This window comes from Aethalodelphis obliquidens, unplaced genomic scaffold, assembly GCF_003676395.1.
Source record: "Aethalodelphis obliquidens isolate GAN/ISIS:26980383/991018 unplaced genomic scaffold, ASM367639v1 scaffold112, whole genome shotgun sequence".
Taxonomy (NCBI): domain Eukaryota; kingdom Metazoa; phylum Chordata; class Mammalia; order Artiodactyla; family Delphinidae; genus Aethalodelphis; species Aethalodelphis obliquidens.
This window is the reverse complement of record NW_020838056.1, coordinates 1,577,883-1,602,746: the sequence shown is the minus strand read 5'-3', so window position 1 is coordinate 1,602,746 and position 24,864 is coordinate 1,577,883. Positions and strand designations below refer to the sequence as shown.

Sequence of the window (24,864 nt, the reverse complement as noted above, 5' to 3'; positions counted from 1 at the left end):
GACTGGGTTGGACTGGGGGTGGGGGGGGGGGTGACGGCAAAGATGGAGACAAGTAGATGGATGCCAGATATTTTCTATTTAGGATCTAGAAAGTGTAGAACCTGGGTTGACTATGCTACATAAGGAAAGGCGACCTTCTGCACATGCTGGTAAGGTATGTAGGTAACCTAATGTAACTCATTGCCCATGACAGGATGGAGTAGTCAGGGTCCTCCAGAGAAACAGGACCAGTAGGGGTGTGTGTGTGTGTGTGTGTGTGTGTGTGTGTGTGTGTGTGTGTGGAGAAGGAGAGAGATTTTAAGGAAGAGACTCACATAATTGTAGGGGCTTGGTAAATCGAAAATCTGCAGGGTGGGCTGGCAGGCTGGAGACCCAGAGTTGTAGCTCAAGTCCAAAGGCAGTTTGCTGGCAGAATTCCCTCTCCTCTGGGGGAGGCCAGTCTTTTTGTTAAAAATCCAACTGATTAACATATACATACTACTATATATAAAACAGATAATCAACAAGGACCTACTGTATAACACAGGGAACTTTACTCAATACTATGTAATAACCTATATGGGAAAAGAATCTGAAAAATCATAGATAAATGTATACGTATAACTGAATCACTTTGCTGTACACCTGAAACTAACATAACATTGTAAATCAACTATAGTCCAATATAAAATAAAAATTTTTTTAAATCTAACTGGATGAAGCCCACCCACATTACCAAAGGTAATCTGCGTTACCCAAAGGTTAGTGATTCAGATGTTCTAAAAAATACTTTGACAGCAACATCAAGACATGTTTTTGTTTTTTTGTTTAATGTCTGAAACATTTATATTAACGTATTTCTATACAAATAACCCAAAGAAAGTTTAGTATTAGTTTTGTTTGTTTGTTTGTACTGCAGGTTCTTATCAGTCATCAATTTTATACACATCAGTGTATACATGTCAATTCCAATCGCCCAATTCAGCACACCACCATCCCCACCCCACTGCAGTTTTCCCCCCTTGGTGTCCATATGTCTGTTCTCTCCATCTGTGTCTCAACTTCTGCCCTGCAAACCGGCTCATCTGTACCATTTTCTAGGTTCCAAATACATGCGTTAATATACGATATTTGTTTTTCTCTTTCTGACTTACTTCACTCTGTATGACAGTCTCTAGATCCGTCCACGATCAAGACATGTTTGACTAAATATCTGGGTACCCTGTGACCCAGCCAAGTTGACCTCTAACATTAACCATCACACAGGTTTTCAAAAATGCCATTTTAGACTTGTCCAGCTCTCCCTGCTCAGTTTAGCCCTCTGGAGGGCCTTCAGGTAGAGTTCTCATGCTCCCTGTTATTTGTCCTCCATGATTCTGTCCCTTTTTATGCCTGAACCACCTTGCATTTAGACCATTATACGGCACCAGGTAGCATCTCCGTATATGTTTATTTAATAAAGGACCACATAAATTATGTAGGATTCATTTAAAAGCAAAAGATAGAAATTTCAACAAGGGAAGAATTTATTCGGTAAAAATTTTAAAGCAATGGGTGAATTTAGATGTAGGCTTCAGGACACACATTTTAACTTATTATTAAAATTAAAATGTATAACTGAAGCCTCTGAAGGCCATTAACCTAATACTGTCTCTCTTTCCCAAATGGTCTTTTGTGTATTCAACTTCAGACCCTGTTCTCTGGCTTAGCCAGGCTTTAAGTCCCCACTTTGGCCCCAGTTTTCTCTCCAGGTCAACAGGATAGTGTGGTAGGAAGGGGGTGGCAGGGTGGGGGCAACGGACTGTAACTGTGACTCCAGAATCAAGAGGTGTCTCAGACACAGAGGAGTGTGTGCTGGAAGGCAGAGCTGGGGAGAGAGCTCTTCAGTGACGTTGGTACTTACAGCAGGACCCTGCGGGACACCTGACATCACAGGTCTCCGTGTGGACATTCAACCTCAGGAGGCCTGACGGTTCCAAAGCCAGAAAACACACTTATTCCAAGTGTGTTATTATTAAAGGAATGAGAAGTGTACAGGATTTCGGGTTCTCTGTGGTCAGTTTTGCCTCTCGTCTTCTCATTCCCTTGTGTCCAGAGAGTACCAGGCCACCTTAGGGATGCATCCGGCAGAGACTCCACTGAGTCAGTCTGCTTCCTGAGCATTTTCTCTCTCCTTGCTTGAAGCTCCTCCTGCCTGCCCTTGCCACAGGGCTGGGGGTGGGATGGCAGGACTCCTTGTTGGGAAAGCCAAGGCAAACGGAAGGGCAGGGAGGGGGAAGAAGTAGCAGCACAGGGGTTCCTTGCTGGAGTAAAGTTTCCAGCAGTGTCGAGAGCTATGTCAGGCGGACAGGGAGCTCAGAGCTGCATAGCCCCAATGTGGAGCTGGCCAGACCCTGCTGCTACTGAGGGTCTGTCCTAGGCAGGGTCACCATGGAGGAGCGATGGCTTGGGACTTCCTGAGCAGCCCCACTGAGAAGCAATCTGAGATGGGCTTCAAGGGGACATAGGTCTTCTGGATGGACAGGGCTGTCTCCTGGGATCAGAAATCCCTTAAATCACTGGATATGCCATGTCCTAGAAAAACCATTTCTCAATGGTCCCATTAAATGGTCATACTGATGCTACGAATATCATTACAATGTTTTAAAAAAAAAAAAGAACAGTGATTTATCACATGCCCATGATGTACAGGTGCTATGAGTGTGTATTTCTAGTCCTTCCAACAATTCTGTGAGGTGAACGTTATTGGCCCCATATTACAGATGAGTAAAACTGAAGTCAGAGAACTGAAATACCAGGTCAGGATTCTCTCCCAGGCTTCCCAATGCCAGACCTGTGCTCTTCATGCAGCACTTTCTCAATAAAGATGATTTTTCCTTTTTCCATCCAAGGGAGGATGAACATAGGAAAAGGAATGCTGTCCTGGGAACTAGGAAGTAAGGACAGCAAAAGAGAGAGTCCTAGGAAGATGGCTAGCTATTCAAGCGCAAGCCAATCAGGGGAGCTATATATCCAGACAGGGAAAGGCCAGTGGGAATGGGGCAGTACTGGCTGTTTTGAAGCACAGAGCCGGGAGATTTCTGGGAATTCTGCTGGACAGCAAGGCCAAGGAGAAAGAGCAGTGCCAAGACGTGAGGCATTTGGCCACCAGGAACTCATGGAAAGCTGGCCCTGGGAAGTGGCCACCAAGGTGACGGCAGAGCTTCCTCTGGCATCCAGTGCCTGGAGGGGAGGAGAAAGGGCAGAGGAACGCTGGGCCTCCCCAGAAATTCTAGAAGGAGGGAGTCATAGAGGGGACAAGTAGCAGTGACCAGTTATAGACCTCACACTCCTGTGAAATGAGGGCTCCTGATAGACAGGCCTCTGTGCTTCCCATGGTTCCAAGAGAAGGACAGAGCAGCCCCTAGTGAGCCAGTGAGCTAGGAGGCATCAGAAGCACTTGCAAAGAAAGTTGCCCTACAACTGGGTCAGTTTTAGACCATCCTCACACCCAGCCCCACTCTGTGGTGGGTTTAGCATGTTTCTATATACAATGCTGTGCTTTGCATTGGTTCGCCAGCTCAGTGTGGCAGCTTCAAGTTGACATCCCTCCCCTGGCCCTGCCACCACTTTGGGGGTAAATGATCTTCGTTATAGACTGCTTGTGTCATCCTGCTTTCCTTTCCATTCCATCTTGCTCAGAACCCTGCCACTCTCTGCCTCATCACTCAGTCTCCCCTTCCCATCCTTACTTTGCTCTCACTCTACTTGACACTTGCCCTGCTCTCCTTTCTCAGAATCAGGTCTATCGGTGTATAAGAGAAAAACCCAAAATAACAATAGATAAACAGTGCTGGAACAGGATAGAATTTATTTCTCTTTCACATAGCAGAAATTCAGGGGGTGGGTTCAGGACTAGTGTGGCAGCTCCCCCACATCATTGAGGACCCAAGAGCCTTTGTTTTTGATCCACACAGATACCCAAGGTCAAATCATAGATCGGGTTAGCAGCTAGAGCTCATGCCATCATGAACACAGAATGAGATGGGGGAGGAAAAGCAGAAAGACAAAAGGGAGCCCCTTCTGGCAGAGTGAGCTCCCTCTAAGCACCCTATGTAACACACCTCCCTTCCACTTTTATCTCATGGGCCAGAACTTAGTCACATGGCTGCATGTAGCTGCAAGCGATGCTGGGAAGCCTGGTCTTGATTCTGGGAGGCAATGGCTCAGCTCAAACTTAGTGTTCTGTCAATGAGGAAGGAGAGAAGAATGGGTATCTTCCCTCCCCTCCCTCTGTCTTTCCTCCTCTGCAATGACCAGGCATCAATCATGGATTGGGTTTTCCTTCTGGGTTCAGTGTCTTAGGCTGCCTGAGAATGGAAGAAAATTAACACATGTCTGACCTTAACATAGCACCAAGATCATAGCCAGGCTTTGAGCTTATTCTTCTTCTCATAGGGACAGTGTCACTTCCCACCGTGTTTGCCCAAGCCTCCTGTGTGGACCCAGACACCTGCCTTGTGATTACACCCAGGCGAGGCAAAGCACCGCAGCAGCTGAAGGCGGATGCAGTTTCTGTCCTGAGTTCTTTCCCTTTTTTGTTTAATGGTTTCACGAACCAACCTTTACTGACAGAATCAGAAGCAGGAAAGTAGAAATCCTGGGGCATATGGAAGATAAAAAATCCCCAATCCAACTTTAGAAGCTCTTTTAGGCAAAAAACCCCCACAATTAAATACATAAAATGAGAAAGCTCAAAAGCTACAGCCTCAAGGCATCCTCATTCAGTGACTTTTAATCTAAGTGAAGGAAACATCTGAAAAATAAAACCTCAGGCCAGTTCCTAGTATGTAAAGACATAAAAGCACTTTTTTATTTCCATAAATTTACTTCACATTCAAATGTATAACTATTTACTTATAAATCCCATAAGTTAAATAATGAAATGAAGCCATATTAATGAGCAAAATTATTTGAAATCAGAACTTATAGATGTGGTCTTGTAACAATGTTAATATCCAGTTTACTTTGTATATATTTTTTCATACGTATTTCGTAATATGATGGGGATCTAGAGACACATGGATTGGTAGTTATACATGGTCACCCTATTTCCGGTTTGTCTCACAACTTTAGTTATGTTTCTCTGTCCAGTGTAAACAGCAGCAACAGCTTTCTTGTGAACCTGCCCAGCACACAGTGGGCAGTGACCCTGGTCAGCTCAGGTTAACCTACTGCTGGCTTCAAAATATTAAAATATATACATACTGTTGCTGAAAGTGGGGTTTGGCTGCTTACCGCTCAAAAGCCAAAAAAGAGGCACAGCTGGTGGAAAGAAGTTTGCTTTATTTCAGAGGCTGGCAAAGGGGTGGGGGGTGCGGACTCATGTGGCAGCTTATGTCATGGCTACGGTCTGGTCATCATGTAGTTAACATCTTCCACCTGGTGGAGTTTTCAGTATCTATAAAACAGCTCAAAGGATATGGCTTTGAATATTATCTATAGCCCTTGAGGAGGGAATAAATGTCCTTGACTTTGCTTAATGACAAAACTGTTATTATTGAGTCTTGCTTGACTGCTTTCCTTTGCTTCTGCATTTTATCACTTCTCTGATTAAACTTATTCTTTGGCTAAAGTTTTTCCATAGACAAAAGGCAGGTGGAAAACATGTGGGGGAAGGACCATAGGGTCCCACTCCATTTCAAACCCACCTTTTCTTTGATATTCCTCAATCTTGAGGAGGGACAGGTACAGAACCAGAAGGGAGTTTTGGATAGAGAGGTTAATCATAAACTTGGCAGGGGATCTTGGTTTTAGTTTCATTTCTCTTCCAATTTTCCCCAAATCTTTGAGGGAATGGGGCAACAACTGCCGTGCCTACTTCCTGCTGAAGTGGGGCATAGTCCTGCCTAATTTGGGGAATGGACATAGAGTTGTAAATAATCTTGAGTTACAAGGTTAGCATCAATATTTTGTATTGTGAAAACATTACCTCTCTCTTTGATTACTTTGTCATAGTACTTGGACAAACATTTGAAAACTAGCAGACATATTACAATGAGGATAATAATCAAAATGCATCCTTGTGTTAGTCTCTGATTGTGTTTTTTTTTCCTTAGTGGTTAAAGCAGATGTACAATATATGTTTAATAGGCCAGAAACAGGCTGTTTTGGTTAACCTAAAGTTTAATTTAATCATGTATAAGCCAGGATGACTTCCCCATACCTCAATATGGGAAAATTTCTTCCACCATATTCCCTTTCTAATAGCAAATCTTTCCATGAGAGCATTGATAATCAATGTATTTTTCCAACATTGCCAGAGTGGCTCAGTTGCCAGCTCTGGGTCTATTCATGTCCCTTGGTGCTAGGCCTACTTTTTGTTTATATATTGGCCTAGTTATTCACGTTGGGGGAAAACTAATCAGACATAACAAACCAGTACAGAGGTATGCTGATGGGGAAACATTTTATAGCCTATACATTTTATCAATTATACCCAGTTGTCACACAAACATTGTACATGTGCTTCAAGCACATGTACTGTAAAGCCAGCAAGTCTTAAAGCCAGCAAGTACACATCATAAGTAGTTAAGTTATACTCTGTGACAACTTCACTAGACAATTTATAACTAGAAGTATGACTGAAACATAATGCCAGAACATACTCAAATTTTAGAAACTTCATATAACTTCTAGAACACTTAATGATATTTATATAACCTAAGAATGCTTATCATTATTATTTGACAATGTTTTCTGTATAATTTAACATACCAAATAATCCTACTTTGTTTAGAAAAATTTTGTTCTCTTAACAGAGAGAAAACCAAACTCAGTCTTGCATCAGCTTACTATTAATAACAAAATTCATTTATCTGATTAAATTCGATCTAATCTTTATCTTAACAACGTACAAAATTCTTTTCTCGAAATTCATTATTTTTTTTAACAAACTTTTATCACTTTCTTTCTCCTTTTTTTCCCATCCAGAAACAACCAGCTTTAGGACAAAATTAATCCTTCTTCTATCCCTCAGCAAAAATATTTTCATTTTTTATACCTTCTCTCACCGACAACACATATCCTACTTGCTTTACACACTGAAATGCTTCCCTTATCATTTTTACATATTACAATTTTTAACCTTTAAAAGACCTTAACAACACCAAGAAACAAGTCATTGAACTGTTTATTATATCAGCATTTTCTTATTGGCAAACTTAAGAACATATTCCATAACCTCTAAAAACATACATTTTTCTCATAGCACAGTTTCTCTTTAATGTGGCACAAGATACGTGTTTAATGAACCCAAACATCTTTTTTTTAATTAATTTTTATTGTAGTTGCTTTACAACGTTGTGTTAGTTTCTACCGTACCAAAGTGAATCAGCTATACGTATACATATATCCCCTCTTTTTTGGATTTCCTTCCCATTTAGGTCACCACAGAGCATTGAATAGAGTTCCCTGTGCTATACAGTAGGTTCTCATTAGTTATCTGTTTCATACAAAGTACTGTCCATATGTCAATCCCAGTCTCCCAATTCATCCCACCCTCCCTTACCCCCTTGGTATCCATACGTCTGTTCTCTATGTCTGTGTCTCTATTTCTGCTTTGCAAATAAGTGATGAACCCAAACATCTTTTGAAGTTCTACTAATTAACCCAAGGCTGAAGTGTCAGGCAGAATGGGTTGTGTTTGCATTTCAAGGACATGATAAGAGTTAACTTCAAGCTTTCTCCTAGGCATATTTTTGTTCTCTCAGGGTCAGAATTCTGAAAACAGTATTTTTATCAAGCTAGCTTTCTCTAACTGCATATGCAAAAAGAACCAGCTTTGGAGTTTCAAAAGAGTTTCATCTTAACCAGTTTTCTCTGAAGAATACTGTTAGCTACACTGTGTTAAAAAAAAATCATCTTTCTTTTTCTTAGTCATAGGTTCATAGCTAAAATTTTTCTTACTGAATTGAACCGGAATCTCCCATTTTATAAAAGGCAATGAGAATACCAATCACACAAATGGAACACACATTCACACACCAAAAGACAGAACTGTCACAAATCCTCCAAGACGATAACCGATATGGAGTCCCAAACAAACATTTCCCCAACACAAAGGGTCCTCAATGTCAGACACACATCGGAACCAACTGGCAAAATGCCCAAATAGCACCTCATGCTCACAATTGATCTCAGCTCTCAAATGCCCAAATAGCACTTCATGCTCAAAAGAGAAGTTTGCCCAGGTGCACACCGGTAGACTTAGTCTTGGAGCTCGTCAGCTCTTTCCGATGCACGTTTCTGTTCCACCAAGGAAAAAGCCTATGCTGGCAGTCAGTGCCCAGCATGGAAGAAACAGGGAGAATCCCCGAAACAAATGATTTCAGCACCTACTAGGAACATCCCCGCAAGTCCCCTCTCAGGATCAGCTAGCCACAAGCAGGGGGCTCATCACAACCATCCCGGCATGTCGTCATGGCCGGCGGCTCTACTCAGGAAAACCCCGGGGAGCCAGATACAGCGAGAGCATGGCCTCACGTTGGGAGCCAAAATCTGTTACGAAAAGTGGGACTAGGTGCTTGCCACTCAAAAGTCAATAAAGGGCTTCCCTGGTGGCACAGTGGTTAAGAATCCGCCTGCCAATGCAGGGGACACGGGTTCAAGCCCTGGTCCGGGAAGATTCCACATGCCGTGGAGCAACTAAGCCCGTGCGCCACAACTACTGAGCCTGTGCTCTAGAGCCCGCAAACCACAACTACTGAGCCCACGAGCCACAACTACTGAAGCCCGTGCACCTAGAGCCCGAGCTCCGCAACAAGAGAAGCCACCGCGATGAGAAGCCTGCGCACCACAATGAAGAGTAGCCCCCGCTCGCCGCAACTAGAGAAAGCCCGCGCACATCAACACAGACCCAACACAGCCAAAAATAAAATAAAATAAAATAAATTAATTTTTTAAAAAGTCAATAAAGAGGCAAGGTTGGTGGAAAGGAAAGCTTGCTTTATTTTGTATTATTTATTTTGTATCTAGAACATTCTCGGTCAGCCTCTTTTATTCTCAGCTCCCACACCTCTATTCCTCTTGGGCTACTGCTTAAGTGAGGTCATTCATAGCTGTTAAATGGAGGGTCTGTTCTGTTTCATGCACTATGGCTAATTTGAGGAGGTGGGAAATATGATTGCCCTCCCTACTTTCCTGAGTTGTGAAGGTAGTGATTGAATAACTGCTTTGTGAAAACCCAGGAGGGAAAGCAGATCTAGCTGTTTGCAGGTGAGAGGGACGATGCTGGAAGGTAAGTGAGCTGGGATGGTAATCAGCTACAGCTGGAGATGTCCCACCCAGACATTTCCCATCTGATTTGATGAGCCTACCACCGTGGAGGTGTGATCCCTCTTGCAGGCTAGATGCCCTTTGGGTTTTCTTTTTCACGTGCTCCTGGCCAGCCTGGGCTTGTAATGAAACTCTGATACACTGTGATATTGATGTGAGTCCACAGGGTGAAGGTCCCAGCTTCTCTGGTGACCTGGCCATTCTTCTTTTCAAGAAAAGAATTATAATGCCTCTAGGGTGCCCTCATTTGTATTTTGATACCTCTCTCTGCTCAAGGTCAAGATGGATGTGTGTCTGATTTCACCATCTTCCCTCCAGATCCCAAATATAACTAAACTTCTTCCATAGTCTATTTTAGAAGTGGCAGGTTGTGGGAATTCCTTCGTTTTATGAAACATGGAGCTTACTGTCTGTTTCCATTCTTTTTACTTAAACTTCAGTGGATTCCATAGAGGTGATTTATGTAAATGTGTATTCATTTTACCACCTTTTTTTCTGAATTGTGATGGTAAATTCCTTTGTAGATTAGAGGTTGAACATGTTAAATATAAACTATGACTCTCTTTAGTGACCCCCAAATTTTTCAGTATCATTATTCTTCTTACATAGTGATGGTAACCAGCAAAAATGTTTCAATATACAGAAAGGTTTTAACCATCCCAACCCTCACCCCCTTGAGCCATCAGGAGCAGAGCCAGCGCCCCTCACCCTCTCCCCAGCATCCATTGTTTATTAAGCTGTCTGAAGAAATTCAGGTTGATGGAGCTCCCATAACTCCTTACAGACAATGCTCATATGAAACATGATGCTCTGGTTTATGGGGCTAAAGGGACCGTCCAAAGTTCTGGTTTAAAATGGTCTGCTTCCTTTCAGAGCTGGTAATCACATTGTATTTGGTGTGTGTCTATTAACTTCACCATCCAGAGGGAATCTTTAAGTGTTTATTTTCTGTACTGTGACACAGTGAACTCTATTAACCTTGAATGAATTTTGATAACACCATCAGGGGGCAGCAAAATGATTCTGCCTGAAATTACACAGTGAGAGAGTGATATTACCCATGACAGATTAAAAGCAAAACATACTTTTAAATTATTATGACTATTATTATTCCTATCAGTTGGGTTCACCCTCTGGAGCCTTGCTCTTAACATTTATAACATTACCGGCAGAGTCATTCCGTGATTGATCCACTACCTCACCTCCTGTTCACCCTGCAGTCCACAGCAGTAGCTCCTGCCTCGCTCCCCCTACCCCCCTCACAGTGAAATTGCTTTTTTCAGGGCCACCTGTGACCTCCCTGTTGCCAAATCCAGTGGACACTTCTCTGCCTTCACGGCAGACACAGTCAGCCATTCTCTCTCTGAAACACCTTCTTCCTTTGGTGTCCTTCTCAGTCTCTTTGTCTGGCTTCGCCTCTTCGAGTTTCAGCCTGAGTTTAAACATTTGGGGTTTCCCTGGCTTGTTTCTATGCTCTCTTATTTTCCCCTTGCTGCCCTCTCTTCCCTAGGGTGACTCATCCACTCCTATATTTATGGAGGTGTGTCTGAAGATAATTCCCAAACTTACACAGTTGGCCCAGATCCCTCCTCTGAGATGCACAAACACCTATCAATTGTCCACATGGCAAATCCCTTTAGATGCCTCACAGTTTTCAGTAAAACATGCTTCTACTATCATAGTCTTCCCTTGCTCCATAAACCGCTTCACTCCCCACAAAAGCTGTAAACCTGAGAATGGATCTTGGTTCATTCTTTCCCTCCGCCCCCATGTCAGATCCTTCAGCAGGTGTGCCATGCATCTGTCCACTCCTCTCCATCTCCTCTGCTCCTACCCTGGTCCAAACCTCAGCCAGCTACTTAGATGAGTGCACTGCTCTCCAGGCTTCCACACATGGCCCCCTAGAAGTTGGCCTTGATGTAACAGCAGGTGCTATTACAACGGAAATTGGATCCTGCTCTGTTTCTGCTCACCGGCCTCAATAACTTCCCACTGAATGTAGGATAAGATCCAAACTCCTTTCCAGGACCTGTGTCTTGTCTTTCCTCCCCTTTCCCCAACATTAAGCTCTTTTCCTCTGCTGTTCTCTCTGCCTCTTATGCTATTTTTTTTTCCTATTGGGCTAGCCCCTTCTCAACCTGTAGTCTCAACTTAAATGTCACCTCCCCAAAGAAGACTTCTGTCACCACCCAGTCTAAAGTAGGTTGCCATGTCATTCTCAGTCTAAGTGCCCTGATTATTCTGTAATAGAATGCCTTACAACTTATAATTGTTTTATATTTTATTTAGTTTGTAATCATTTGAATCCCCACTTTAATACATGTTTCATGAAGAGGAGGGACCATGTCCTGTTTTCTTTTTATCCCTAGCACCTGGAATAGTAAGTACTCAGTGAGTGTGAACTGAGTGAATAATTGGCAATCTAGACAACAGTGCCTGTGACCATGGAGTGGTGGCTCATAGCTATGGGCTAGAATTACTGTCTCTTTGATAGCAAACAAGTGACATACATGCCATCACTGTCCCTGCTACACCTATGGCAGACACAGCTAACTTATGACACTCTAGCCCCATTGAGCCTGCATGCATTCTCAGCACATGGTGAGAATCAGAACTGGCATTGCAGTGGACCCAGAAACCATGAAATGTTGATAAGCTTTTCATGTGTTGGTTGCAGAGTGATGTATCGGGAAGAGGCTAAACCAGATGTTAGATGACATTGCTAAAGACCAGACTAACCGTGTTCAACATCATTACTCATTTGGGAAATGCAAGTCAAAACCACAATGAGATGCCACTTCACACCCACTAACACTCAGTGCTCAAGCAACAAATACATATTGAGCCTTTTTGCCCAGATACTATCACAAAACTTTCTTGACATAGAAACAAGTGTGATCAAATGTTATGGGTACTGAGACCACTGGATTTCTTGCTAATCAAAATGAAAAGTACTATTTGCTTATTGTTGATTTGCTCACTTAAAATCTCTGGAAACTCTGCGAAGTAGGAATTACTGTTGCCTCTCAGAAGGCAGAGGCTCAGAAAGGTTGGAGGGATCTTTGAGAAGTGATTGAGCTCAGCTCTACACCCCAGCCACTGACTCTAAGCCCATCACTCTTTCCCACATGGCTGACCATTTGGGGGCCTGGTCCTTCCCAGGACGTTTCAGTGCAGGTACCTGGTCTTGCATAATTCTTGGTTGACTCTGCAGTTAGCCACTACAGGTTATCCTATACAATTCAGTGACCTCTCCCATGAGGTACTATAGGGCAGTAGAATCTGAGAAGTGAGAGATGGTTCACAAGAAGGGCATTCTATTCCTCTACTGAGCCTGTGGTTCAAAACACCCATTTGCTTGGAACAAACTTTGGAGGAATTGGTACAGTTTTATCACTAGACTCTCAGTGAGTTTTTAAATGCCATTGGCATTTGCAGTCCTGTGTATCAGGAAACAAAACTCATAAAGCTCAAGTGATCTTGTGCATTGAGTTCACAGAGCTTTTTTTGATCCCTAAAGACTTTCCTTCCTGGTTGTTTTATCCTATTTAATTCAGTGTCTTTGAAATATCAATAGAAGAAGGTCAATTGCTGAGGCTGTTCTTATATTGTTTACAGAGGTCAGAGCCGTTGATAACTTCGCTCACCTTCTATTCTAAACCCGAGGGACTGGATAACAACATCTTCATGTCTTAAGGAAAAAAACCTCTGTCCTGTTTCCCTGTAAATATTTTGTTCAGCCAAGTATACATATACAATATTTTACCCTGTAGAATTATCAGCTGGCCTGATGTAGTCTCCCCTTCTAATGCTCAAGAAACAAATGAGTATCGGGCACCGCAGTGCAGAGCAGAAAGCCCTGTGCGTATACTGGCAGCCACGTAATCCAGCTCAGGGGACCTGAAAGCTAAAGCTACAAACACTCTTTGAATTTTCATGGAAAGATGTTTATGATGTGTTGTTGTTAAGTGAAAAATTAGATTATAAAACCATATGTAGATTTCCCATTCTAGTAGCAGGCTGGGATGAGCTAGTGCAGCCCTTCTTTGTACTAAAAACACCTAAAAATACTAATAAAATATAAGGTTTAATATAAGAAAGAGAAAATATTTGCCAATCATATATCCGATAAGGGACTTGTATCCAGAATATTATAAAGAACTCTTATAACGCAATGATGAAAAAGATAAATATTCTAATTTTAAAATGGGTAAAAGATTTGAATAGACTTTTCTCCAAAGACTACGTACAAATGGCTAGTAGGGAAATGCAAATCAAAAGCACAATTAGATACCACCTCAAACCCCCTAGGATGGCTATAATAAAAAAGGCAGACAATAACAAGTGTTGGTGAGTATGCAGAAAAATCAGAACCCTCATATGTTGCTGGCGGGATGTAAGATGGAGCAGCAATTTGGAAAACACTCCGGTAGTTTCTTAAAAGTTTAAACATTTAGCATTACCATATGTCCCAGTAATTCCACTCCTGGGATTGAAAAGATACGTCCACACAAAAACTTATACATGAATGTCAATAGCAGCATTATTCAAAATAGCCAAAAAAGTAGAAAGAACCCAGATGTCTATCAGTCGATGAATGGATAAATAAAATATGGTACATCTGTAAATGGACTATTACTTGGCCATAAAAAGGAATGAAATTCTGATACATGCTGTCACATGGATGAACCTTAAACACATATGGTATGATTCCATTTATATTAAATGTCCAAATTCAAAGAAATAGAAAGTAGATTAGTGGTTGGTAGAGGGTGGGAGGAGTAATAAGCAAGATGTAACACTCAGAAGCCATAGAAGAAAAGACTGACCAATTTAACTACAGAAAAATTAAACGCTTCTAAATGATGAAAGACACCAATAAGCAAAGTTGAAAAGACAAGTTCAAAATGAAAGAAAATATTTGCCACATACATCATAGATTCATCTGGGGTGAATTGCACAATCACAAAATGGATACAGAAACAAAAATTATTTTCTGTTATTCTTTGTGGGTGTGTATCTTTGAACAGGAAAAAACAACTCAAATTTGCCAAGGTAGAATAACTTGGTTACTTCCGGTCAGTTGTATCCTGGGTAACTCAGTGTGTTTGGGGTAGATCCTTGCCTCTTAGGGTTTCTCCTTTCCTCCTCAGAGTTTAGAGAAAAGTGCATGCAGTGTTGTGTTTTACATTACTATGACCAGTTGTGTGCCCAGAACATCCACAAGCTCTTTGGAAGAAGGGGGTTAACTTTTATCCAACTCTGAGTCACCAGTGTTTAGGATTAGCCCATCACCCAGAGAATCTTTATTGACTACATTGATTTGAAAGCTTTTAAAATCCCTGGTGCTTCAGTTTCCAGGGATATTAAGGGCCAGGACTGCATTTATCATATTCCCAGCAGGGCTGTTATAAGGATTAATATATTAACATAAATGATCTCCTGCTCCTTTAAAAAGACATTAATTAAGCTAAAGGATTTCTTTTTAATGTGCTTAGCTTTATAATAATTTGTATTTAAATCTAGTGTCTGAAATATAAGTAATAAGGTTTTGTGCTTTCTTATAGAAAATATGACATATAGAAGAACACAAAATTAATCCACCATTAGGGTTCCTCTCTGGATATTATGTCAAGCCATTGATCTTTCTGTGTTTTACGGGAAGATCCTATATGGCAGCTTGCCATATGGGAGGGCCAGGGTGGCGTGCTTTAGGGAGGGAGCCCCCTGACCTGATGCGCTGTTTCTCTTCTCCTCACCCTTTCCCCAACCTGGCTCCCCAGCGAGATGAAGCAGAAGCTGGATGAGGAAGGCAGCAAGTGCAGCATCCTCTCCAAGCACCAGAAGTTCGTGGAGCACTGCTGTATGCGCTGCTGCTCACCCTTCACCTTCCTTGTCAACACCAAGCGCCAGTGTGGGGACTGTAAGTTCAACGTCTGCAAGAGCTGCTGCTCCTACCAGAAGCATGAGAAGGTGTGGATCTGCTGCGTCTGCCAGCAGGCGAGGTGAGTGGCCAAGTGCACCCTTAGGGTCTCAGCTAACGGGAGGCACCATCTTCCTTCAAACAGGTGGGGCCGACAGTGATTGACTGATCGGCATTATTTTTTAAGAAAGGGGAGGTTTACTAAGCTGTCTTCTACATTCAGTGTGTCTAATGCAGATAGAACACACCCAAACTTGTTTAATTAAAGTTAGCAGAAAGAGGATGCTGAGGAGAAGCTGGGAATTTCACTGGTTCAATCTTGTATGATGTCCTGTGGGGACATCGCCAGAGGTCTTGGGATTATTATTGTCTGAAATCAAAGAAGATGCAAAAGTTTGAACTCATTTCCTGGTTTTCCATATTATTCAAGTCCATCATAAGAACCTGTCCAGGAAAGAAGTCCATGATTCATGGGGCAGGTTTTGCTTCTTGAAATTTCTCTAAGTCTCCGTTTGATAGAGAAGTATGTCTAGGTCAAAGTGTCTCAGATGTATGGCCTGTGGGCTGACAGTCTGTTACATTTTGAAGGATGCTTCAGAAGAGTTTATTTATGTAGGAACAAGCTGTGTAACCTCTCAGCATTGTACTGCCAAATTCATCATGGGAAACATTTAAGGAATATTTTGACTTGAATCAAGTACGGAAAATTTCAGATAAGTAACAGATTTTAAAACGTGCCCAGTTTCTTGAAACCAACAAAAAAATTAGTTTCCAATAGATGGTCTAGACTAAATACCTGGTGTCTGGCTGGGGGATGGTGTTTGGGGTCACTTTGTGCTGCCATCCACTTTGACCATCAGCTTCTCTGCTCCTTGTGCAGTCTGAAATTCACCTTGGTTTAGAAGTGATTTACTTTAGGATATTACTCTCTGGGATATTCTTTCAGCATATTCATATGCGAGCAACTGGATTTTAAAACACTGTATATGTCAAATTACACGAAGAATACCTGTGTATGTATTGTGTGAAATCCCAGTAAAATAGTGGATAGCAGCTCTGTGAAGTTGCAGAGATGACCGCTTTTTAGACTCATGTTTCACTCCCCACTGCCTATGACATACCTTTCCTTTCCTATGTAAATTAATCCCATTTTTGGTGCATTGGTTTAATTTCTAGCTGTTTATCCAGTAGCTACCATAGGCATATGTTTTTGAGATACTGTGGAGCCATGAATAATTATAATAATAAAAATTCTTGCTCACAGAAAATTAAGGCATTAGGAATACAGGGTAGACATCCATGTGATAAAATTAACCAATTGTGTCAGAAGTAAATGACTATATCAAGCACCCGGGCCTGTCTGTGGTGTGGTTCTATAGGAGGGACTCAGATTAGAATGTAGGCTTCCTTGGGGAGGACACAGGTAATGTCAAGTCACTGTAAAAACGGTGGTAGTCCAGAACTTCAGCTTTCCTCTTTCTCATTCACAGTGAAAAAGAGTCTACCTGTCCTAGGGTTCTGGTTGGTTATTTCTTATAGTAAAAGCATTTTAAGAATTTTAAATGAAAATTCCCTGGTAATGGTCACTGCTCTGATTATGATCAGATGGTTTGTGCTTCGTCAGTTTGTTTTCTCCATATGTTTTGCATTAAAACATATTTCTGTTGTCAGTGTTAGTTTAAAATTTTTAGCTTTGGGAGATTAACAAACTTCAGTGAATTTATTATAGAATGAATGATGGATTACTTATTTTAGAAGTTATATAGCTAATGGGATACTATAGGATCATTCCCTTTGTCATCTTTTTATTATATAAAACTTTATCTTCTTGACCATTTATTGCATAGATTCAGTCAAACATTATAAATAAGGACTTATACTGGTTGTTTAAGATCTTCTGAGGAAACCGAACTTTCTCAGTGAGCCTAGATGCACACGTCAGTCATCATTTGGTGTCGAACTGATTCAGGAATGGCATTCCTACTTTTCTCGGAAACAAATTGGCTTCTTAGTTCTTTGCTTCATTATAAAAATTGTTCTCTCTGATTTTGTTGTTTTGTGCTATTACCTTTAACACAGATCAGTTTGGGAGACTGTTTTCGGGGAATGAGAGAGAAAAATTATCCCTGGGACTGAAATCAAAACATATCTCCTGATTATGCCTGTGGCATTGGCTTTGGTTTTTCTGAGACAACTTAAGCCTTCATTTCTTTTCACTTGGAGTCAAATATCCTTTACTTCTACCTGATCACTTATTGCTTGGTGTTCCACACAGTCCACAGGATTCATAAATTAGGATGCTGCCCTTTTAGTATAAACTCCACAGTATGTTTTAGAGATATCCTAATGGGTTTGCAATAGCCCTAAAGAAGATATGATATTAAAAAATTATCACTATGGGATGAGGACATCCACAGGTTAACAAGTATATGGGGAAATGTTGAACCTCAATAGAAAGCAAGGGAATAGAGATTTATGCTTCAAGTAGCTTTTTTCTCACGAAATTAATGGGTTTTTTTTCAGCATTCTCTTCAGTGTTGGCAAGGGTAGATGGAAAAAGGCACTCTCATCCATTGCTGGCAAAGTTGAAATGGGCATAACCTTTTACCAACGTGTATCAAGAGCCATTAGCATGTTCAAGTCCTTTAACCCAGTAATTTCATTTTTGAAAACCTATACCTAAAGAGACGATGGAATATTTTTAATACAAAAATAATTCTCAATACAAAAATGAGATATACTGGATTATTTGTAATGTAAAACCCAGAAATAATCTAAATGTCCAACAATAGAACAGAGGAAGTAAGTTAGGATACATTCAACTTGACAGAATATGATGAGACATTTAAAATAATGTGTATATTGTATTAGCATGGGTAAATTCTTATATTAAAAAATTATGTATGTGATGGTTTCTTTGAAGTGTTTTCACTTTTTTGAACAGAGAGCATTCTTCCTAGGTGTACCCTTTGTGGAATATTTATGTGGCAAAGGAGCCTGAATGGCAATGGAATTATTTGTGTTGGCAGCACTGTGTGCCAATTTCATGTAGTTCATTTTGGTTAATGAGCTCTTGAGATTTCTCTACACACCATGATGCAACAAGTCAAAGAAAGTTACTGTGTGCTTGGAAAAATCCCATCTTACCCACGGCTGTTCAGTGAAAAAGCTGTACAACTGACAAATCTCTTGACTAGATTGAAGAATTTAAGGGAAAAAAATTGAGGAATGTTGGTGGGAAGTTTCATTTGTGTACTGTGAGAGACAGTCTACCCTTCCAAATTTTAGAATAAATCTCATCTTGGGAAACATCAAAGACACACCGAGCAATATTATTCAAACCAACTGGCTTGAAGTCTTCAAAATATTGATGTCATTAAAGAAAAAGAGACTGAGGAAATGTTTAGATTAAAGAAGACTAACGAGAATCGATACCCAAGTGACATGCCTAATCCTTAATCAACTCTTGAGGTGAGGGGAAATAGCTATGAAGGACATTGGGACAATTGACACCATTTGAATATAGATAATGGTAGAATAGTATTGTATTAATTTTAAATTTCCTGAAATTGATCACTTTACATAGCTCTATAAGAGAGTGTCCTTGTTCCTGGAAATACACACTGACACACATCATGGTAAATTAAACATTTTTCACTTGTTTCCTCCATAAATGCTTACTGAGTTCAGCCTACACAGGAGGCCTGTGCTAAAACAATCAACTCTTTATTGCCCATCACTGATTTTCTGGAGAACTGTTTGTTCACGTGTTCACTTGCGATGTTTATCGTATAATTTTTTGACACGAGTTCTTGGTGTGCCTTTTGTTTGTAATGTTCCTTTTCTCCTTTCTTCCTTGAAGCCTCCTTGCATAAATTTCAGGACAGTTACTATGGGGAAGGGGTCAGCCTGAAATTTTTTAAATTTTTTTATTCTTTTTTTTTTTTTTAAATTCTTCTCTTTTTTTTTGGCCACACCTAGCAGTTTGCAGGATCTCAGTGCCCCAACCAGGAACTGAACTCCAGCCACGGCAGTGAAAGTGCTAAAGCCTAACCAGAAATTTTGATCTTTTTGAAATTTCTCTGATAAGCAAAGGCACTGGTTCTCTCCTTTAGCAAGTGCCCAGGCCTACGTTAATGGCCAAGGTTAAAGAGTCAAACAGATTTCAGTACTGCTCACGGCAGCTTCCATAGTAACTGGAGATGAGTCTGTGCATGAGCAGCTGTGAGTGAAGAGTGCTCTGCTGGAGACTCTGAAGTCCCCGTGGGGGCCCCGTGGTTAGAGCAACAGCAGGACAGGTGTCCCAGAGGAAGGGATGCCTGAGTTGGGCTTTCATGAGGTAGGTGTTCAGCAGGGGAGGACAGGAGGCAAAGGCAGGCTGGACAAAGGAAGGGGGAGCACTGGGCAGACTGGAAAGCTCGGGCAAGGTAGGGCTGAATCTAGGCTGCGGGCGGCAGAGAGTAGATTTCCAGAAAAGAATGCTAATTAGATGCCAACACTCTCCACTTTATGGTCCTGCAAGGTGGATGGCACCCCCTGTTATAGTTGTAGACGCTGAGCTCACTGAGGCATGTTACTGTTCCAGGTAAGGGTGGGAGCAGGATCCAAACCCAAATGTTTGCCTCCAGACTCCAGGGTGTGCATTCTCAACAGGACTAAATGCCCCCCCAACCAGGCCAAACTTGGTCTTTGGAGGGAAGAGGGAATCTTGCTCTTTTTATGCATAAAGCACAGATATACACACAGTACATACACAAGCCTAGGATAAGCCTTGCGGTTAAATATTTGAAGTTCCCTCAGAGAGGTCCACAGAACATCAATTTAAGAAATGAAAAGAAGGATTTGATATCCCAGTATAAGAGGGGGATAGCCAGCAAAGAACATCCATTTCACTTTATAAAAACCTTACAAGATGTAAATCCTTAGAAAGGTCCTAGAGAAATAAACCTTAATTTGGAAAGGCAGTATTCAGCATGAAGACAAATAAGTTTAGCAGGAACTATTATAGAAGATGATGCTGTATCCATTTCTTTCTCTCTCTCTTTTTTTTTTCTGTATTCATTTCTTAAGACTACAAACAGCTCTTAAAATCAAGACCAAAATCTACTGCTGCTGGGCTTTTCTGGTGGCGCAGTGGTTGAGAATCTGCCTGCTAATGCAGGGGACACGGGTTCGAGCCCTGGTCTGGGAGGATCCCACATGCCATGGAGCAACTGGGCCCGTGAGCCACAAGTACTGAGCCTGCGCGTCTGGAGCCTGTGCTCCCCAACAAGAGAGGCCGCGATAGTGAGAGGCCCGCGCACCGCGATGAAGAGTAGCCCCCACTTGCCACAGCTAGAGAAAGCCCTCGCACAGAAACGAAGACCCAACACAGCAAAAATAAATAAATTAATTAAAAAAAAAAAGAATAAGGTGTCAAAAAAAAAATCTACTGCTGCTAAATTTCTTGAGTTCTCATTTGAGAGCAGGAACAAGTGGCCTAAAGAAGGCAAACTGATTCAGCATCACCTGATGGGAGGGCCAACGCATTTACCATATAAGTGGGCTACTTCAGCCTGGGCTGTGTAAGCTGTACTGTCAGAAGTATTCCTAGGAATCCTGCCTGAGGTGTGAATTGCTCTCAGAATCACCATAAAAGCATCAGAGAACATTATGGCCTCTGCAATTCAAAGGCAGCCCTGTCAGGGGAGTATTTATGAATTTGTTGGTAAGGAAAGAACTGAAAAGGCTTATAGTCTACACTAGTATAAGTGAAGATATGAGATAATTAAGAAAAGAGTATTTCATTTTTTTCTATATAATTGACCCAGGGACCCCCAACTCCCCAGTCAAGTAGCTTCCAGAGCCTCATTCAAATTAAACCACACAAAGACATCTGCATTTTCTGGGACTGTGTGTCCTTCAGATGATTTGTTTAACCTCTAAAATGAGATTCTTCAAGAGACATCTAGGAATGGCCTTGTAAACTCAGGAAGTGTAATGAATTCCAAATAAGCCGAATAACTTTGTCAGCTGTGCCTTTCAGGTACGATCATAAAGCACTAAAAATTTTTTATTGCTTCTAATCAATTTAGCTTATATCTCTAACTTTTGGGAAAATAATATACCATTCAGTAGGTAGGCTATGTCATGTCACTGTGTGTTATCAAATAGAATGAAAAAGAAGAAACTGTCAATACACGCAACGCTGTGGATGAACACCATGGATGTTAAGCCAAAGAAGACAGATACAGATGGCACATACCATAGGATTCCATTGATGCAGAGTTCTGAAATGGTCAAACTGATTTATGATGAGAGAAGCCAGAATAGTGATGGCCCTTGGGAGTAGAAGGGGCTACTGAATGGGAGGGGACCCAGCAAGCCTCCTGGAGTGATTAGAATGTTCTATACATTGACTTAAGTGGTGATCTTACGTGTGTGCACATATGTAAACATTCACTGTGACACTTAAGATTAGTGCACTTTACTATAGGTAAGCAATACCGCCATAAAATAATTTTTAAAAATTTACTGGCACATTTACACTGGCTCTGCCACTTAACAGCTATGTGGCTACTGGCCAGTTGCTAAGCATCTCTGAGCATCATTTTCCTCATCTGAAAAATGCGAATTCATGACACTGGGCTTAGAAGGTTGCTAAAGAATTAGAGAAGGATGACTTGTGCCCACCATGGTGTCTGTCCCATGGTTAGAAGGCTCTGGTGGTAAGAACTCTAATCTCTTTTACTATAACGACATGCGGCCCACAGCCCCTGGCTCTGATGGCTCCAGCTCCGATGGCACAGCTGGGAAGCCATGCCGAGTCCCTGCAGGTATGCCAGAGGATGGTGCCTCCTGTGACAAGGACATCATTTCCAATCACACTCATAAAAGTATTCCAGCTACACTTTTTATTGCAGTAGAGGATTTTTTTAAGCATGAGTGGAGAAAATTAGAAGCTGCTGGATAAGGCTTGTGGGTTGTACTCCAGGGAAATAAAAACCAAATAAATTCACTGGCTGATTTTGAGGAGAAAAGGTCATTCTCTGAGAATAATGCCAGAATATGTCCTTGAAACCCTGAAAAATAAACACGCAACTTGGAAAAATAAACACACAACTTGGAAAACCAAAGACATTCAGATCCGTAGCAAGATACATAATAATTAAACTTTTAAAAACTAAAGAAAAAATTAAAAATCTTGAAAGCAGCCAGAAAAAAACAATATATTTCTTATAAGGGAAGATCAATTCAGGTGACGACAGATTTCTCAACTGAAACTATGGAGGTCAGAAAACTTAAAACTAAAAATATAAAGGGTGCAATCAAAGCAGGATGTCCACAACGACCCAGGAGGAATGGATTATGGTTCCCCAGTGAGCTGAAAAGCAAGTTAAACAGCTTGCTTTTCACTGCGTGGAGGCTGCCTTTGGAGGGATGAGACCTTTGTGGCCGTGGGGATTTCATGGCTTGGGCAGGCCCTCCCCAGCACAGGAGCGGGCTATAGCTCAACCCATAGCAGGGTCCTGCTTGCCAGGGGCTGGGACGGGAGAATGAGTTGCAGGGCCCGTCCAGAGAGTCACCAGGGCAGGTCCTGCTGCTTTGTGGGCCAGAGGCTGGGAGACGGCAGTGGGAATTGGCTCCCCTGGCCATCCAGAGGCCTGTCCCCTAGTTTACACTCAGGACCTCTGGTGTTGTGGAAAGAATGCCAGCCCCTGCTATCATACACACCTGGATGAAACCCTGGCCTGGCCCCATACTAGCTCTCTGTTCCCAAGTCTACTTTCCATCAAGTAGAGCTTTTGCTGGGAGTAATTTAGAGCTTTTGCTGGGAGTAATTACCAAGGCAGCCCTGTGCCTACTGCAGTGGACCTCCAGTGACTGTTCTCAAGGCCAGGTTCAGAGAAGTGATGTTGACAGTTGTGGCCTCTGGGAGCCTCAATCCAGAAGGAAGAGTGTAGCAGCAAGGGAATCTCATTGTGGGCACTGAGGCCGGTTGGCATTCAGGGCTCTAGGGTGGGACAACGGGGGCCAGCCCACACCCTGAGTCCAGGATGAAAACTGGGGGCTGTTAGGGAATTCATAAGGTGCCACAAAGCATAATCAACGAACTCCCCTCATACCACTGCTACATGGATGAAAACAGAAACACAGCGACTAGTGCTGGACATGCACAGACATGACCATGGGGAGAAGGTTCATAGGAGGGTAGCAGGGCAAGTGACCCAGTGTGGCTGTGACAGAGGGGTGATGTGGCTGAGTTGGTTTGGGTTCTGATGCTGGCCCTGCCTGCCTGTGGGCAAGGATCCAAAGCCTCGCTTTCCTCCTGGTCCAGATGAGTGTAACACAGTGCCAGCCTCACAGCGTTGTGGACAAGACTCATTGAAAGGGGTCTGCCAGGGCTCAGCCCAGCAGCCGGCCCGTAATAAGTACCAATAGATGTTAGCTATTATTATGGTTGTTATTGTTGCCATCGCTGGGGAGTAAGCCAGACAAGTAGATCATAGAACTGAGAGTACAAACTGAAACATCTGCTTCAAGAAGGGAGGGTGTCGTGACACGCTAGATTTTGGTTCTGTTGCAGAGAACATTTGTCCAGCGTGAATGTGTCAGGTTAAAAGGATGAGGTGAGAAAGCTGGCCTGGAGTCAGTGGTGTCCTGGTGAATTTTTGACAACCGGCTCTCCAGGGATAAAGAAGGCTTGATTTGTAGTATTTGCCAATTTCCATAGTGTAAATACTCCCACCGACGTATTATCACTGAGTTGGCGAGAGGCGCTCACAGTCAGCTCCCCGCAGCTGGAACAAGCCTGCCCGGCATAGCAGTGGCTTGAGTGGAAAAGGGTGTCTCCAAGAACAACAGGAAGAGGTCCCTGCCCTGCAAGAGCTCAGAGTCTGATATGGAAGACAGGAAAGTCCCAACCATAACCATACGGAGATGGTATAAGTGCTGGGAGAGCACCGAGAGGCAGTGCAAAGGCCCTGAGGGGTGAGCCAGCAGACCTGAAAGCATCGTGTGTCTGAGAGCATCTTAATGCCTGACACTCAAGTCTAGGTCATTAAGAAGGATGCAGCCAGACCTTATTAAATTGAAGAAGCATTTTTTGGTTGCATTATGTTGTTTTAACCTCTCAGCCACCCATGAGATACGTGGAGCCAATATTCCAATTTTGTAGCTGAAAAAATTGATGTTTGCAGAAGTTGTTACAACATGGTCCTTTTTCGTTGGGAGCCCTGAAGCCATCTTTGAGCTTAGTAGCTTTCCACGCAGGTTCTTAAGACTCGGAGATGCTCCTGGGCCTGAGACTGAGGTGTATTCATGTAGCAGGAAGATTTTGGTCCTCGATATATTTGGAGTATGCCACAATGCTAGAAGTGGCCATTAGATTTGTCTGCAGCTCAAAAAAATCAACCCTAACAAGGGCCCAAAACAAATAAACAAAGCTAAAAGGGGACATGAAAGTTAGAATTTTTATGAGAGTCTCAGGAATGTCATCATCATCATAAATCTTTTATACATTAGTTCCAAAGAACATGCTCCTCTTTGTTGGATGTTTCTGGGCTTATTGTATTACAAGGGCCTTGGCAATGTTTATGCAGAATTGTATTTGCTTCGCTAAAAACCACTTTCTGTCAATTTCTGTTTTCTTCTCTAAAATTATATAC

General features: G+C 42.1%; 1 protein-coding gene across 1 annotated transcript in view; it reads left to right on the top strand.

Annotated features, from left to right (window-relative positions):
• Window positions 1–24,864, top strand: part of MYRIP (myosin VIIA and Rab interacting protein) — a 199,527-nt gene that overhangs the window by 91,114 nt on the left and 83,549 nt on the right. Inside the window, exon 3 of the mRNA XM_027097159.1 lies at window positions 15,078–15,299. Coding sequence (XP_026952960.1) covers window positions 15,078–15,299 — 222 coding nt within the window. The remainder of the gene's footprint in view (window positions 1–15,077; window positions 15,300–24,864) is intronic.